The following is an 18,350-nucleotide window of genomic DNA, read 5'->3' as shown; positions in this document are numbered from 1 at the left end:
GGCAGCAGGAAGCCGTCAGTGTTTTTGGTTGAAGTGAGATGTGATCTGATCTACATTCTAGAGACAGGTGATCCAGTAGGATTTAGAGATTAATTATATGGGGTGTAGTAACCAAGGAAGTATCAAAAGGGCTTGAGATTTCTAGCTCTGATGCCATCATAAAAAGTAGGTGCAAGAAACAGTTTTAGAGTAAAGGAAGGAGATAATACTGAGTTTAATGTATTGAGATCGATGTGCCCCCACAATATCAAAATAGGATATTGGAAATACTTGTCTGAAGTTCAAGCCTGGAAATGGAGATTTGAAATAATTACTAATATAATTGATCAATGAAGAATTATCTTGGGAAAGCATTGTAAGAAAAAAAGCTCAGGGATAGAACTTTGGGGGACACATTAAAGTTTAGCCTAAGGAGAAAAGGAGTTAGGTGTTGAGAGTATGTGAGGAGAGAATTTCAGAGTGGGAAGGAGATGTGTAATGTGTTCCAGAGAAGGATTAAGGAGAAATAGGTTAGGAAGAGAGTACCCAATATTAAGCCACCTGTGACCTTGGATGTTTGGATAGATAAAGCCAAAATGCAAAGGATTGTGTGGAGTGGATAGGGAAATGAGGAAGCAGAGGCAACATGTATAGACCTTTTAAAAAAGTTTTGGTAAAGAGGGAGAAGAGTAGGAAATCTGTTCTTCAGTGGGATCAGAGAAAGACCTATGAGTGGAGGCAGGGAGGAAGAAGATGCAGTAAAGAGAAGATAATTGATAGGGGCATTCTCAGAGGGATCATAGAATAGAATTAAGTCCTGAGATGTATAGTGCCTGCCTTAAAAGAGGAGAAAACCATTTTCAATCAAGATAGAAGAGGACGGGCCAGGTGAGGTGGCGGGCACCTGTAGTTCCAATTACTCTGGAGGCTGAGGCGAGAGGATCACTTGATCTCAGGAGGTTGCCGCTGCAGTGAGCCATATTGGCACCCTGCACTCCAGCCTGAATGACACAGTGAGACCCTAAAAAAAAGAAAGAAAGAAAGGATGGATGAATATAAACAGGAGATGGAGAGAGAAGAGAGTGCTTGGGAGCTTATATTAGATGTGCTTATCTTTTCAGTCAAGTAGAAGGTGCGATCCCTTGATAGAATGAAGGAGGCCGGAGGCCTGGATAGGTCTGGAGGCTTGAGAAGACCTAGAGTAAAAATTGATTCCTAGTGAGATAGTCACACTGACAGTTTTACAACCACTCAGCCTGGGTTAAATAATTTAGGGACGGAGAAAGAGGTGGTAATATCATTTATCCAGAAAGACAAGGGTGCCTGGGAACCTGAACCTAGGGTGTTCCCCTACTGATACAGAGTATTACAGTGTTGAATCCAGAAAAGAGAGGGCAGGGGAAGTCCTGGAACCCTTAATGTGTGCAAGAGGGACTGAAGGTCTCTAGAGCAGCTGTTTTCTTCATGGGCTTTGTATCACAAATACCCTGGAGCTTCATAAAAGCTATAGATGAGTCTACAACGACTCTGAGCTGAATGAGGAGGAGCAGAAAATGAGGAGAAGTTGGATAGTGGGAGGTGATCTCATAGGAAACTCTTTGGGACTTCAGAGTATTGTGAAATAGAACACTTTCATACTGGGGCTCTTTTCTGAGTGACTAAATTACAAGGCTGAAGGTTAGCTGCATTGCTGATATTTGGCACTGTGAAGCTAAGTAAGGCCTTGAAATATAAGAGCTGATAGCAGGAAGTGAGTTTGAGGGGGGTGAGAAAACTGAGCCAAATGCAAGAGGCTAAGAGGAGAAAGTTTCTTCTGTGATAAATCTTTGGTATATTAATGTTCATATCTTCCCAGGAACATCTTAGGTACATGCTGTCTATCAAATGGTTAGTTGTATGTAATTCTTTATGAAAGACACAACATAGTTAATGGTATGGATTTAGTGCATAATTCAGTTTGAAGAATGGTAGAAGCTCTGCTTTGTCACTCATACTTAGTTGTCAGTAATTGTTCACTTACTGAGACTTCTCAGTGTAGGCACCATCGCTTCTAAACTTCCCTGCCCCCCAGTGTCTTATATTGTTCCAGTATAGGAAGATGCAGAACTAGATACTGGATGGGAGCTGTCATTTCAGTGTACAATAATCATGATAGGAAATGTCCTGAAATTTCTGTTGGAGCCTCATTTCTCTTTTGTCTTGTTTAATTGTAGTAAAAATGTGATTTCACCTTTATGCATACCATAGATTTGATTAGTGGCATTTTAGTGGGAATTTAATTTCTGACTTAACGTAACTACCTACCTATTAAATTACTTTATTCCAAACAGGAAATGATGGATGTCAAGCAATTCATTGATAAACTCCTACCTCCAATTGATTGACGTCACTAAGAGGCCTTGTGTAGAAGTACACCAGCATCATTCTAGTAGAGTATAAACCTTTTCCCATGCCCAGTCTTCAAATTTCTAATGTTTTGCAGTGTTAAAATGTTTTGCAAATACATGCCAATAACACAGATCAAATAATGTCTCCTCATGAGAAATTTATGATCTTTTAAGTTTCTATACATGTATTCTTATAAGACAACCCAGGATCTACTATATTAGAATAGATGAAGCAGGTAGCTTCTTTTTTCTCAAATGTAATTCAGCAAAATAATACAGTACTGCCACCAGATTTTTTATTACATCATTTGAAAATTAGCAGTATGCTTAATGAAAATTTGTTCAGGTATAAATGAGCAATTAAGATATAACAATTTATGCATGCTGTGACTTAGTCTATGGATTTATTCCAAAATTGCTTAGTCACCATGCAGTGTCTGTATTTTTATATATGTGTTCATATATACATAATGATTATAATACATAATAAGAATGAGGTGGTATTACATTATTCCTAATAATAGGGATAATGCTGTTTATTGTCAAGAAAAAGTAAAATTGTTCTCTTCAATTAATGGCCCTTTTATTTTGGGACCAGGCTTTTATTTTCCCTGATATTATTTCTATTTAATACTCTTTTCTCTCAAGAAAAAAAAAAGTTTGTTTTTTCTTTATTGTCCTTTATAGCAGACCAAGTATTGCCTCTCTGCCATAGACAGCTACTGTCAATACATGCTGTAATTTCACATTCTGGGTCACAGATATAAGGTATTTAAAATCTATTTATGCTTTATAGAGAAACCAGACATTAAAACTTCATGCACTACTTATTTCGAATTACTGTACCTTATCCAAATTTACACCTAGCTATTAGGATCTTCAATCCAGGTAACAGGAATAATTCTGTGGTTTTATTTTTCTGTAAACAACGGAAAGAATAATTAGATCATATTCTAGTAAGTTCTGAAATATCTTTAAGACTGATCTTAAAAACTAACTTCTAAGATGATTTCATCTTCTCATAGCATAGAGTTTACTTTGTACACATGTTTGAAACCAACTACTGTAGAAGATGAGGAATCTATTGTAATTTTTTGCATTATTTTCATCTGCCAGTGGACTTATTTGAAATTTTCACTTTAGTCAAATTAGTTTTTGTATTAGTTTTTCATGCAAACATAAAAATAGCAATCATTTTAAATTGTCAAAATTTCCAGATTACTGGTAAAAAATTATTTGAAAACAAACTTATGGGTAATAAAGGCTAGTCAGAACCCTACACATAAAGTGTAGTTACCATACAGATTAATATGTAGCAAAAACGTATGCTTGATATTTCTGAACTGTGTTAACTTTTCTGCTGTATTCCAGTTGACCAAAACAATATTAAGAATGCATCTTTATAAATGGGTGCTAATTGATAATGGAAATAATTTAGTAATGGACTATATAGGATGTTAATAATGAAGCCATATGTTTATGTCTGGATTTAAAAATTTTAAACAATCATTTACTATGTCATTTTTCTTCACCTGGAAGAACATAAACTGTTATTTCACTTCTACAAATCAGCAAGATATTATTTATGGCAAGAAATATTCTGTTGAAATGTTGTGCTGTAACATGGGAAAATGTAAATGTTTTTCATGGTTTCTATCAATGTGAAATAAAATTTAATTCTGACTTTTCTGTGACTTTAAGTATTTTAATATTTGGAATGTTAACATTTGGAATGAATGCCTATAATGCAAAGGAGGAAAATAACAATGTATTTAAAAGAATATATATTCAGAGAGAGAAATTTTGATGATGGTGTGGTTGACTTAGAATGGAACCAGGCATAAGAAATAATCTCATGTTATTCAGTTTTAATTAGCTAGAAAAAAATTTCCCAAATTTGGTTTTCAATGTTTCTACCTATTTAAGAAGTTTTATTTGGTGTTTATCTTTTGTCTTTTTCTTAACTCCTTTTGAATTTTTATTTATTTATTTTTTTTGAGACGGAGTCCCATTCTGTCACCCAGGCTGGGGTGCAGTGGTGCGATCTTGGCTCACTGCAACCTCTGCCTCCCGGGTTCAAGTGATTCTTCTGCTTCAGCCTCATAAGTAGCTGGGATTACAGGAGCCCACCACCATGCCCGGCTAATTTTTGTATTTTTAGTAGAGACAGGGTTTTGCCATGTTGGCCAGGCTGGTCTCCAACTCCTGACCTCAGGTGATCCACCCGCTTCAGCCTCCCAAAGTGCTGGATTTATAGGCGTGAGCCACTGTGCCCGGTCTTTTTCTTTAATGTAGTATTCACTGGGTTTTTTAAATGAGTGTCATAAGTCAGTTATCCAAGTAGTTTTTCTGCTTTATTTCAACATTGACTTCTGACTTTTCCGAATATTAGGAATTCCTTCTGTTCTGTTAAGCAGTCCTTCACTTTCTGCTTTTGGATACTTAAGTGACCACCTCACTTTTTTGTGATGCGACTTGTTCAATTTTTGGATAGTTCTCGTGGTAAGAAAACTCTGGACCAAATATGTTGTCTCTAACTTCAGTTCATTTTATAAAATGTTTATCTTTCACATCAGCACTGTATTTCATATGATAATCTTTAGTTCATGAGCCTTTTAAAAATAATTTTGTTAACTACTAAATGTGGTCAGAACTTGGTACTGACTGTTATGATCTAATTACCAATGGGTAACAATAGTTGTATGTATATGTAAATAGTTGGGTAATTTGCCTACTATTGCAGCCACTCTTACTGCTGCATTTTGAAAATATATATAGTTTTAAACCCTCTTAACAAGTACCATTTTATTTTGTAGAAATTACTAAAAAATGAAAATGTAATTATTTAATATATGCTGGGCACTATACTAAGCATTTTATATCCTTTAAGCATATAGTCCTCTGATCAACCATCTTGATTTTACAGAAGAGGAAACTCTAGAGAGGGAAACTATTTACTTAGGATTCCAGAGCTATTAATGTGCAAGAGCCAGGATTCAAATTCATGTGCCTAACTTCATGGTCTTTACAACCTTGCTCTGTATCCCAGTGGGGTAATTTAAATGCTTTGAAACACACAAATGATGTGTATTTCATATAATACAGGACACATGGAAATGCTGAGTAGAACTATGATACAAATCAGCTCACCATAAAGTACAATCTCCAGTGGCCAGAGAGAACTAAAAGGAAACTAAAAACCTGCATGACACAGTTAGCTTTGGAGCTTAAGATGAGATAATGTAGGTAAGTAATTCACCCTTATTTTTTTTATTTTAAAATGTTTTTGTAGAGATGGGGTCTTGCTATGTTGCCCAGACTGGTCTCAAACTCCTTGGCTCAAGTGATCTCACCACAGCATCCCAAAGTGCTGGGATTACAAACAGCCACCATGCCCAGCCAAGCCAGGACCCTTTTAAGGGCGGTGCACATAGGTGAACTAGGAAAAAAAAAATCTGGCCCCTTCCACCCCGCCACCCCCCAGCATAGGGAAGTGGAGGGAAACTTGCCTGTTTTGGTCTGGGCTGTGGACTGGGAGAGATGAAATCATCCCTCAAAACTTTTTCACCAGGAGTTTGTGTTCATGTGCATTTTGATTTTCAAGGTATATACCATTTATGTGGTCTGTCAACACATGAAGTTAAATAATAACGTCAAGAATCTCCCTGGACTGGCTTTATTCTGAGGCACCTGGAAGAAGCAAACAAACACTTTATGAAGAGTGACAGCCTCAGAATTTAAATTCTGAGGTTGCATAAATTTAACCTTGTCAAAAATGAGCTCAGAGTCCCCACATTTCAAATCATAAGAGGGAATGGTTTACCTACAGCTGAATACCAGGTGTGACCCAAAAGATAAAAGGAAGGCTGGGCACGGTGGCTCCCTCACACCTGTAATACCGGCACTTTGGGAGGCTGAGGCGAGCGGATCACTTGAAGGTAGGAGTTCGAGACCAGCCTGGTCAACATGGTAAAACCCCATCTCTACTAAAAAATGCAAAAATTAGCTGGGCATGGTGGCGTGCACCTGTAATCCCAGCTACTTGGGAGGCTGAGGCAGGACAATCACTTGAACCTGGGAGGTGGAGGTTGCAGTGAGCCAAGATCATGCCACTGCACTCCAGCCTGGGTGACAGCAAGACTGTCTCAAAAAAGCAGAAGAATAAGTGAAAAAGAGTAACAGTATAAAATGCAGATTTGAGGCCGGGTGTGGTGGCTCACGCCTGTAATCCCAGCACTTTGAGAGGCCAAGGAGGGTGGATCACTTGAGGTCAGGAGTTCGAGACCAGCCTAACCAAGGTGGTGAAACCCCGTCTCTACCAAAAATACGAAATTAGCCGGGAGTGACAGCACGTGCCTGTAATCCCAGCTACTTGGGAGGCTGAGGCAGGTGAATTGCTTGAACCCAGGAGGCTGTAGTGAACCGATTTTGCACCATTGCACTCCAGCCTGGGCAACAAAAGTAAACTTCGCCTAAAAAATAAATAGGGTCGGGTGTGGTGGCTCATGCCTGTTTTCCCAGCACTTTGGGAGGCCGAGGCAGGTGGATCATGAGATCAGGAGTTCAAGACCAGCCTGGCCAGTGTGGTGAAACCCTGTCTCTACTAAAAATACAAAAATTAGCCAGGTGTGGTGGCGCACGCCTGTAGTCCCAGCTACTTGCAAGGCTGAGGCAGAAGAATCATTTGAATCTGGGAGGCGGAGGTTGCAGTGAGCCGAGATCACACCACTGACTCAAGCCTGGGCGACAGAGCAAGACTCCGTCTCAAAAATAAAAAATGCAGACTTGAAAAAAGGTTCAAAAAATGAAAAACAGCCTTTTCAAATGAAAAGTTTCAGCTGGGAGTGATGGCGCTTGCCAGTAATCCCAGCTATTCCAGAGGCTGAGCTGGAAGGATCCCTTGAGCCTAGGAGTGCAAGGCTGCATTGAGCTATTATCACACCACTGCACTCCAGCCTGGGCAACAGAGTGAGACCTCATCTCTGGACAAGTGTTATTTGTGACAGCACAATGTTTGATACAACCCAAATGTTGAATGAAAGTGGACCAGCTAAATAAACCATGAACATTTACGCAATGGAATGTTAGGCAGCTGTTAAAAAATAAGGTGCACTGAATTCGTTAGGAAAGGATTTAGGATATGTTATCGGATGAAAAAAATATAAAAAACTGAAAGGAGTGGAGGAAATAAGACCATATACTTGATTTGGCTAGAATTTGCATTTAAAAAAACACTGAAAGGACATTTAATGAGTGTAATAAAAGTAGTTATATCTATAGAGCGTGAATGGGGAAGGAATGAAGTGAATAAGGATAGGAGTGGGAGAGAGGAATCCTGCCTTTGGGATACATTGTTTATTCTAACACAGATTTAAAAATCTGAATACATAACAAAATTTACCATTTTAACTACTTTTACCTGTATGCTTCAGTAGCATTAAGTACATTCACATTATGCAACCATCACCATTTATCTTAAGAACTTCATCTTTCCAAACTGAAACCCTGTACCCACTCTTTAGATTTTAAATTGTGTTAACCTGTGACCTATAAAAAAGATTAAATGGCCAGGTGAGGTGGCTCATTCCTGTAATCTCAGCACTTTAGGAGACCGAGGTGGGCAGATCACCTGAGGTCAGAAGTTTGAGACCAGCCTGGCCAACATGGCAAAACCCTGTCTCTAAAAATACAAAAAATTTAGCCGGGTGTGGTGGCATGCACTGGTAATCTCAGCTACTCAGGAGGCTGAGGCAGGAGAAACACATGAATCCTGGGGGCAGAGGTTGCAGTAAGCCAAGATTGTGCCACTGCACTCCAGCCTGGGCAACCAAATGAGACTGTAAAAAAAAAGGAAAAAGAAAAAAGATTCAATGGATGAATTAAACTATATTAGAGACAACAGATTTTAAAGGTAGTTATGAGGAATTTACTCAAGGAAGCGCAGCAAACAGAAGGGAGGGTAAGAGACTACAAAAATAAAGTAAAAAGGTCCAATACAGGCTTTAATAGAAGTTGCAGAAGGAGAGAACAGAATGGAGAGAACTATAAAATGGCTGATGTTTGTAGGGCGCGGTGGGTCATGCCTGTAATCCCAGCACTTTGGGAGGCCAAGGTGGGCGGATCACGAGGTCAGGAGTTCGAGACTATCTTGGCCAATATGGTGAAACCCCATCTCTACTAAAAATACAAAAATTAGTTGGGCATGGTGGCGCCTTCCTGTAGTCCCAGCCACTTGGGAGGCTGAGGCAGAAGAATCACTTGACCCTAGGAGGCAAAGGCTGCAGTGAGCTGAGATCGCGCCACTGCACTCCATCCAGCCTGGGCGACAGAATGAGACTCTGTCTCAAAAAAATAAAAATAAAATAAAATGGCTGATATTTTTCCAGACTTCAAGAAAGGTAAGAAACCCCAAATTCAGGAAGCAAAAAATGAATTACTAACAGGATAAGTAAGTGAAATCTCCACTGAGACACGTGATGGTGAAGAGCAAAACAGAACACCATAGAAAATTTGTTTTCTTTCTTTCTTTTTTTTTGAGATGGAGTCTCGCTCTGTCGCCCAGGCTGGAGTGCAGTGGCGTGATTTTGGCTCACTGCAAGCTCCGCCTCCCGGGTTCACGCCATTCTCCTGCCTCAGCCTCCCGAGTAGCTGGGACTACAGGTGCCTGCCACAACGCCTGGCTAATTTTTTGTATTTTTAGTAGAGACGGTTTCACCGTGTTAGCCAGGATGGTCTCGATCTCCTGACCTCATGATCCACCCGCCCTGGCCTCCCAAAGTGCTGGGATTACAGGCGTGAGCCACCGCACCCGACCAGAATTTGTTTTCTTTAGAGATGGCGTCTTGCTCTCTTGCCCAGGCTGGAGTGCAGTGGTATGACCATGGCTCACTGTAGCCTCGAATTTTGGAAGCTCAAGGAATCCTCCCACCTCAGCCTTCCAAGTAGCTGGGACTACAGGCATGTGCCACCACGCCCAGCTAATTTTAAAATTTTTATAGAAACATGGGATCTCACTGTGTTGCCCAGGCTGGTCTTGAACTCCTGGCTGTGGCCTCAAACCATCCTCCTGTTGTGGCCTCCTAAAACCCTGGGATTAGAGGCATAATCCACCACTCCTGGCCAGAAAAAGATCTTAATGGCAACCAGAGAGAAGGAAACTACTTAAACTGTCACATTTTTTTAAAAATGGCAAAAACCTCAATTACTTTTGCACCAACCTAATATAAAAGTTGAGGAGATGTCAGTGTGGAATTTTCTGACTGAAGGCAAAAGAAAACCATTTTTAAATACATAGTTTATAAGAAAATGACTACTGGCAGAACTGTCTAAAGGTGTTTGTTCTATCAGAAGGAGAAAAGTGAATGAAAGGAAAAGAGAGTCAGAGAACTGGAAACAGTGATAAGCATTTGGGTAACTAAGCACTGATGACTGTGAAACTAATAATGCTAATCTGGGGGCTAAAATACTGGATAAAGATAAAACACATGCAAAAATCAAGTGCATTTTATATACTAGCAATGAGCACATGGAAGTCAAAATTTTAAATGCAATACCATTTTGTCATCCTAAAAAATAGTACTTTGGGCTAGGCGCAGTGGCTTATGCCTGTAATCTCAGCACTTTGGGAGGCCGAGGCTGGGGCATCACCTGAGGTCAGGAGTTTGAGACCTGCCTGGCCGACATGGTGAAACCCCGTGTCTACTGAAAATACAAAAATTAGCCGGGCATAGTGGTGGGCACCTGTAATCCCAGCTACTTGGGAGGCTGAGACAGGAGAATCACTTGAACCCGGGAGGCAGAGATTGCAGTGAGCCAAGATCACGCCACTGCACTCCAGCCTGGGCAACAAGAGTGAGACTGTCTCAAAAAACAAGCAAAAATAGTACTTTGGGATAAATCTAAAAAATCTTTTTATAGGATTTGGAAGCAGAAAACTACAAAATGATGATGAAAGACATCAAAAAAGATCTGCATAAATGGATACATACACCATGTTCACAGATTAGAAGGTTCAATATAATAAAGATGTTTATTCTGTCCACACTGATAAACTAATTTAATGCAATTCCTATCAGAACCCCAGCAAAACTGTAGTTATACACAAGATGATTCTAAAACATAGAAAGGCAAAGGACTACAAAACTTTAATGTTAAAAAAGAAGGCCCAGGCGTGGTGGCTCACACCTGTAATCCCATCACTTTGGGAGGCCAAGGTGAGAGGTTGCTTGAGTCCAGGAGTTCAGACCAGCTGGGGCAAGATAGTGAGATCTCATCTCTTATATTAAAAAATAATAGTAATTAGAAAAAGAACATGGAGGGGGGTGGTCTCTGTACCAGATTTCAAGATTTACTAAATTGAGACAGTAATCAAAAAGGTATTGGCAGAAAGACACATAGATGAACAGAACAAAATAACACAGAAATAGTCTCCTCACACAAGTGCAGCCAACTGATTTGAAAAAGTTACAAAACAGTTCAGTGTGGCAGGGCGAGGTGGTTCACGCCTGTAATCCCAGCGCTTTGGGAGGCTGAGGCGGGTGGATCATGAGGTCAGGAGTCTGACACCAGCCTGGGCAACATAGTAAAACCCCATCTCTACTAAAACTACAAAATATTAGCCGGGCATGGTGGCGGGCGCCTGTAATCCCAGCTACTCAGGAGGCTGAGGCAAGAGAATCGCTTGAACCTGGGAAGCGGAGTTTGCAGTGAGCTGAAACCGCACCACTACACTCCAGCCTGGGTGACAGTGAGACTCTGTCTCAAAACAAAAAACAAAAAAACAGTTCAATAGAGGAAGGATAGTCTTTTCAGAAATTGTGCTGGAGCAATTGGCTATCCGTAGGCAAAAGAAAAAAAAACACGAAAAAGTCTCCATCTAAGTCTTACGTAGAAACTAGCCTAAAATGGATCATAGATTTAAATGTCAAAAGTAAAGCTGTAAAACTTAGATAAGAAAACAGAAATCTTGGGGACCCAGGGCTTGAAATGTTTCCAAATATGACAGCAAAAATGTACTCCTTGCAAGAAAAAAAAATGAATTGGACTTCACTGAAATTAAAAACTTTTGCTGTTTTCAAAGACCCTGTTAAGAGCATGAGAAGACAGCTGAGACGAGGAGGAAATATTTGTAAACTACATATCCTGACAAATGACTAGCATTTAGAATATGTAAAGAGCTCTCAAAATTCAACAGTTACAAAAAAAAATCCAGTTAGAAAATAGGCAAAAGACATGAAGAGATACTTTGCTGAGGAAGCTATAAGAATGGCAAGCACATGAAAAGATGACCAACATCACTAAGCCATTAAGGAAATGAAACGTAAAACCACAGGCTGGGCATCATGGCCCATGCCTGTAATCCCACCACTCAGAACTTTGGGAGGCTGAGAGGGGGGTGGATTGTTTGAATCTAGGAGTTTGAGCCCAGCCAGGGCAACATGGTGAAACCCTCCCTCTACAAAAAAAACTACAAAAATTACCCAGCCGTGATGTCGCATGCCTGTGTTCCCAGCTACTGTGAAGGCTGAGCTGGGAGAATCACTTGAGCCCGGGAGGCAGAGGTTACTTACAGTGAGTTATGACTGCTGCCACTGCACTCCAGCCTGGATGACAAAGTGAGATCCTGTCTCAAAAAAAAAAGTAAAATCACAATAAAATATCACTATATATGTATTAAAGAATATCTAAAATAAAAAGCAGTGACAATGCCAAATGCTGATGAGGATGCAGAGAAATGGAATCTTTCATACCTTGCTGGTGGGAATGTAAAATGGTACGGCCACTTTGAAAAAGTTTGGCAATTTATTTAAAATCTGACATATGCTGATATAACTTCACAATTGCATTCTTGGGCATTTATTCCAGAGAAACAAAAACATATCTACACAAAAACCTGTACAGGATTATTTGTAACAATTTTATTCATCACAGCCAAAAACTAGAAACAAGCAAAAAGTCCTATGGCTGAAGAGTGGTTAAACAAACCGGTGCATCAATACTATGGAATAGTACTTAGGAATAAACAAGAACGATGTACGTAATGACTTAGATGAATCTCAAGGGCATTATTCTGTTTTTTTCTTTCTTTTATTTAAGAGACGGGGTCTCTGTCATCCAGGCCAGAGCGAGCACAGTGGCATGATCGTGGCCCACTGCAGCCTCAAACTCCTGGGCTCAAGTGATCCTCCCACCTCAGCCTCCAGAGAGGCTGGGACTACAGGCACCCGCCACATGCCTGGCTAATTTTTAAATTATTTTTTATAGAGGTGGAGTCTGGCTTTGTTGCCCAGTCTGATCTCAAGCCCCTGGCTTCAGGCAATACTCCCACGTTGGCCTTCCAAAGTGTTGGGATTACAGGCGTGAGCCACCACATCCCACCTGAAGGGCCTTATTCTGAGTGAAAAAAGCCAATCTCCAAATGTCATGCACTGTATATAACTTTTTCAAAATAACTAAATTATAGAGATGGAAAATGGATTAGTAGTTGCCAGGGGCTAGAGATGGTGTGGGAGAGGGTGGTAGATGTGACTACAAGGGAATAGCATGACAGTGATCTTTGTGGTGACATAATAGTTCTATATTTGATTGCAGTGGCAGTTATATGAATCTACACATGATAAAATGATAGGGGACTATACATATTTTTAAACGATGTCAATGTCATGATTGTGATATTGTACTATATGTATGATGTAACCATTGGCGGAAACTGGATGGAAGGGGACACAGGACCTCTATGTTTATCTTGACAATTCCCTGTGAATCTATAAATATTTCAAAATAAAAAGTTTTTTAAAATGTACAATGGGAGGGCTGATAGAAGTTGAAATATTCTGTGGTTCTTCCATTTTTTGTGAGTAGATAAGAAATATTTATTCCTTTTAAAGCTAAGTGTTCACAGTGTAAGGCTAACTAAAAAAACGAGAATAAATAGATGTAAATTCCAAAGTAGTGGGGATGGGGATGTTTTTATTTATTTATTTATTTATTTATTTTGAGATAGAGTCTAGCTGTTATCACCCAGACTGGAGTGCAGTGGTGCGGTCTTGGCTCACTGCAACCTCCGCCTCCCAGGTTCAAGCGATTCTCCTGCCTCAGCCTCCTGAGTAGCTGGGATTACAGGCGCCTGCCACCACGCCCAACTAATTTTTGTATTTTTAGTAGAGACAGGGTTTCACTGTGTTGGCCAGGCTGGTCTCGAACTCCTGACCTCGTGATCTGCCTGCCTCGGCCTCCAAAAGGGCTGTGATTATAAGCGTGAGCCACTGCGCCCGGCTGAGGGGATGAAATTTTTAAGGCTCCATTAAAAAAAAAAAGATGAGAAAGGAGAAATAAAGCATATAAAACATAGAATAAGACATTTCATACTATGATACATACAAATCCAAAAATAACAGTTATTTCCACTGTGATGGACTAAATTTGTCAGTAAATGACAGAAGCTAGGCCGAACAAAAGAATGATCTAAAGCTACACACACACACACACGCGCACACACATTTTGGTTTTTGAGACAAGGTCTCACTCTGTTACCCAGCCTAGAGTGTAGTGATGTGATCACAGCTCACTGCAGCCTTGAACCGGGCTGAGGCAATCCTCCTGTCTCCGCCTCCCAAGTAACCAGGACTACAGGTGTGCACCACCATGCCCAGCTAATTTTTAAAATTTATTTTTATTGTTTTGTAGAAAGCGTTTTAGTACGTCACCCAGGCTGGTCTCTAACTCTTGGCCTCAAGCCGCCATCCCACCTCAGCCACCCAAGTGCTGAGAATACAGGTGTGAGCCACCACACCTGGCCAAAAGCTGTATTTTCATTACCAGCAGTATCAAACACATAGGGCACAGAAAGTTTGAAAGGGGTGGGAAATTATAACAAGCAAATACTACCCAAAGTAAGCTGGCTTGGCTATATTTGTATGAGGTGAAATAGACTTTAAGGCAACAAACATACATCCACACAAAAACTTGTACACAAAGGTTCATAGAAGCATTATTCATAGGAGCCACAATGCAGAAATCACCCAGATGTTCATAACCAACAAGTGGATAAATAAGATGTGGCATAGCCATAAAATAGTATTCAGTAATAAAAAAGAATGCTGGCCAAGTGCAGTGACTCACACCTGTAATCCCAGCTCTTGGGAGGCAGAGGCAGGTGGATCACCTGAGGTCAGAGTTCGAGACCAGCCTGGCCAACATGGTGAAACCCTGTCTCTACTAATAATACAAAAATTAGCCAGGTATGGTGGTGCACGCCTGTAATCCCAGCTACTCGGAGACTGAGGCAGGAGAATTGCTTGAACCTGGGAGGTGGAGGTTGCAGTGAGCTGAGATCACACCATTGTACTCCAGCCTAGGCGAGAAGAGTGAAACTCAGTCTCCAAAAAAAATAGAATTAAATTTAAAAGGCTACCACATGGATGAACCTAATTTTATCTAAATAAAGCCATTAAAAAAAAACTTTAATGCCTGGTAGGAAGGCTTTGTGTCATTTTTACTAATGCTTAATTATCCCTCCCAGTCATGGTGATGCTCTTGAAGATAACAGTTCACATTCCTGTGGGTTCCAGATATCGGAGGAACCAAAGTCAACCTTGTTTTTAAAGAATCGTGGTTGTCTCTCAGGTGGCTTTTTGAAGGACTAATACAAAGACTGCCTTTATTTGCTCTAACTCAGAACTCTCTCAGGGTGAAGAAATAGCTCAGAACTTTCTGAGGGTGGAGAAGTGACCAACACAGAGGGTGTTGGTAAAAAATATTTAAAGTCAAATGAACCACTCGGTACCACTTAGGGCAAATGATATAAGTTGGAGCAAACAATAGACACACCAAAAAGCCTGGGAGGAAAGGCTGAGGAGTGAGATGCTTTGGGGAAATAAAGGTTTTCAAGTGCTTTCACGTATTTCTGGAAATCTAGACCATGTGTATGAACAGGGCAGGGTGCAGGTTCAGAAAAGTGGCTGAGTGGCTGGTAGTGGTGGCTCACACCTGTAATCCCAGTATTTTAGGAGGCCGAGGTGGGCGGATCACTTGAGGTCAGGAGTTCAAGACCAGCCTGGCCAACATGGCAAAACCCCATCTCTACTAAAAAATACAAAAGTTAGCCAAGCATGGTGGCCCCAGCCTGTAATCCCAACTACTTGGGAGGCTGAGGCAGGAGAATTGCTTGAACCCAGGAGGCAGAGGTTGCAGTGAGCCAAGATTCCGCCACTGCAGATTCCAGTCTGGGCAACAGAGAGACTCCCTCTCAAAAAAAAAAAAAAAAAGAAAAAAAAGACCTGAGAAATTCCTAAGCTCTCACCTCTGGCTGACCTTGAAGTCTTGGGCCAGCAGGTCATGAAGGTTAAGGCAGAGTTGGAAAGTGACCAATTGAATATTACAAGTGTGCCCAACACAAAGAGCTCTACTGCAAAGTCTGGGAGATTTTTTTTCTTGCTCCAGGTGTTTAAAAAAATGAATTATCTGTCAAAACATTAGGTGGACACTGAGCTAACAAAACAGATACTTTAGTGACTACACATGACAGAGTTTAGAAATGTCATTAAACATATAAACTAAAAAACTCACATAACTCTAACAATAAGCGGCAACAATTCTGATTTTAAAAGTTACATTATAATGTTCAAAATGTTCAATTTTCAGCAAAAATTATGAGGCATACAAAGAAACAAAGCCTGGCCCATTCACAGGGGGAAAAAAAGAAATGAACAGAAACACTGTCCTTGAGGAAGCTCAGATATTGGACTTACTGAGCAAAGACCTTATTCAGCTGTCTTAAATATACCTCAAAAAGCTAAAGGAAACCATGGAGAAAAAAATTAAAGCAGGAGGACAATATCTCAACAACTAGAGAACATCAATCAATCAATAAAAATTATAAAAAGGAACCAAATACATATCTAGAACTGAAGATAACAATTAAAATAAAAAATTCACTAGAGTTGTGCAGCAGGTTTGAGCAGGCAGAAGAATTAGCAGACTTAAAGATAGTACAATTGAAATTATCCAGTCTGAGGAATAGAAAGGAAAAAGAAAATAAAAATGAACATAGCCTAAGAAACCTGTGGGTTTCTTAGAGTAGCAACATACACATAATGGAATTCCAGAAGGAGAGAAAAAAGAGGAACAAAAGGAATATTTGAAGAAATAATGGCCAAACCCCAAATTTAGCTGGGTGCAGTAGCTCGTGTCTGTAATGCTAGCAATGAAAGGCTGAGGCAGGAGGATCACTTGAGGCCAAGAGTTTGAGACCAGCCTGGGCAGTATATTGAGACCCCATCTGATATAGTTTGGATATTTTCCTCTCCAAATCTCATGTTGAAATGTGATCCCCAATGCTGGTTGTAGGGTCTCATGGGAGGTGTTTGAGTCATGGGGGCAGATCCCTCATGAATAATGGCTTCGTTCCCTCCTCACAGTAATGAGTGAATTCTGGCTTTATTAGTTCATGCAAGAGCTAGTTGTTTAAAGAGCCTGGCACTTCCTCCCTGCCCTGCTTGTTCCCTCTCTCACCATGTGACATGCCAACTCTCCTTCTCCCTTCTGCCATGAATAAAAGCTTCCTGAGGCCATGATGCTTGCACCGTGCTTTTTGTTTGTTTGTTTTGCATTTTTTTCTTGAGACAAGCTCTTGCTCTATTGCCCAGGCTGGAGTGCAGTGACATGATCTCAGCTCACTGCAACCTCTGCCTCCCAGACTCAAGCCATCTTCCCATCTCAGCCTCCCAAGTAGCTGGGACTACAGGTGCTCACCACAATGCCTGGCTAATTTTGTGTTTTCTGTAGAGATGGGGTTTCCCCATGTTGTTTGGGCTGGTCTTGAACTCCTGAGCTCAAGCTATCTGCCTACCTCAGCCTCCCAAAGTGCTGGGATTACAGGTGTGAGCCACCATGCCTACCCACCATACTGCTTGTATAGTCTGCAGAACCATGAGCCAAATAACCTTTTTTTTTTTTTTGAGATGTAGTCTTGCTCCGTTGCCAGACTGGAGTGCAGTAGTGTGATCTCAGCTCACTGCAACCTCCGACTCCCTGGTTCAAGTGATTCTCCTGCCTCAGCTTTCTGAGTAGCTGGGCTTACAAGCACATGCCACCACACCCCACTAATTTTCATATTTTTGGTAGAGATGGGGTTTCACCATGTTGGCCAGGATGGTCTCGATTTCCTGACCTCGTGATCCACCTGCCTTGGCCTCCCAAAGTGCTAGGGTTATAGGCGTGAGCCACCATACCCGGCCTGTTTTTTTTTTTTTTTTAATAAATAATTACCCACCCTCAGGCTGGTACAGTGGCTCACGCCTGTAATCCCAGCACTTGGAAGCCCGAGGCAAGTGGATCACTTGAGGTCAGGAGTTGGAGACCAGCCTGGCCAACATGATGAAACCCTGTCTCTACTAAAAATACAAAATTAAGGCCGGGCGAGGTGGCTCTCGCCTGTAATCCCAGCACTTTGGGAGGCGGAGGCAGGTGAATCACCTGAGGTCAGAAGTTTGAGACCAGCCTGGCCAATATGGTGAAACCTTGTTTCTACTAAAAATACAAAAATTAGCCGGGCGTGGTTGTGGGCACCTGTAATCCCAGCTACTCGGGAGGCTGAAGCAGGAGAATCGCTTGAACCCGGGAGGCAGAGGTTGCAGTGAGCCGAGACTGTGCCATTGCACTCCAGCCTGGGCAACAAGAGAGAAACTCCGTCTCAAAAAAAAGCAAAAAACAAAAAACAAAAATTAGCCAGGCATGGTGGCACACACCTTTAATCCCGGCTAATCCCAACCACTCAAGAGGCTGAGGCAGGAGAATCGCTTAAGCCTGGGAAGCAGAGGTTGCAGTGAGCTGAGACTGTGTCACCGCACTCCAGTCTGGGTGACAGAGCAAGACTTCATCTCAAAAAAGAAAAAAAAAAAGAAAAAGAAAAACAATAATTACCCACTCTCAGGTATTCCTTTATAGCAATGCAAAATGGATTAATACACTGTCTCTGAAAAAGAT

General features: G+C 41.0%; 1 protein-coding gene across 9 annotated transcripts in view; it reads left to right on the top strand.

Moving 5' to 3' along the window:
- Positions 1-4,053, top strand: part of LYPLA1 (lysophospholipase 1) — a 54,217-nt gene extending 50,164 nt beyond the window's left edge. For 8 of the 9 annotated variants that reach the window (XM_054560878.2, XM_024250552.3, XM_063726295.1 and 5 more), the window contains one exon: positions 2,310-4,049. In XM_054560878.2, coding sequence (XP_054416853.1) covers positions 2,310-2,363 — 54 coding nt within the window. In that variant the 3' untranslated portion in view covers positions 2,364-4,049. 9 annotated transcript variants of the gene reach the window in all.
- Positions 4,054-18,350: the final 14,297 nt, after the last annotated feature.

Source organism: Pongo abelii, chromosome 7 (genome assembly GCF_028885655.2).
Source record: "Pongo abelii isolate AG06213 chromosome 7, NHGRI_mPonAbe1-v2.0_pri, whole genome shotgun sequence".
Classification (NCBI taxonomy): Eukaryota; Metazoa; Chordata; class Mammalia; order Primates; family Hominidae; genus Pongo; species Pongo abelii.
Note: the sequence above shows the minus strand (reverse complement) of the source record. Positions and strands in the feature narration are given on the sequence as shown.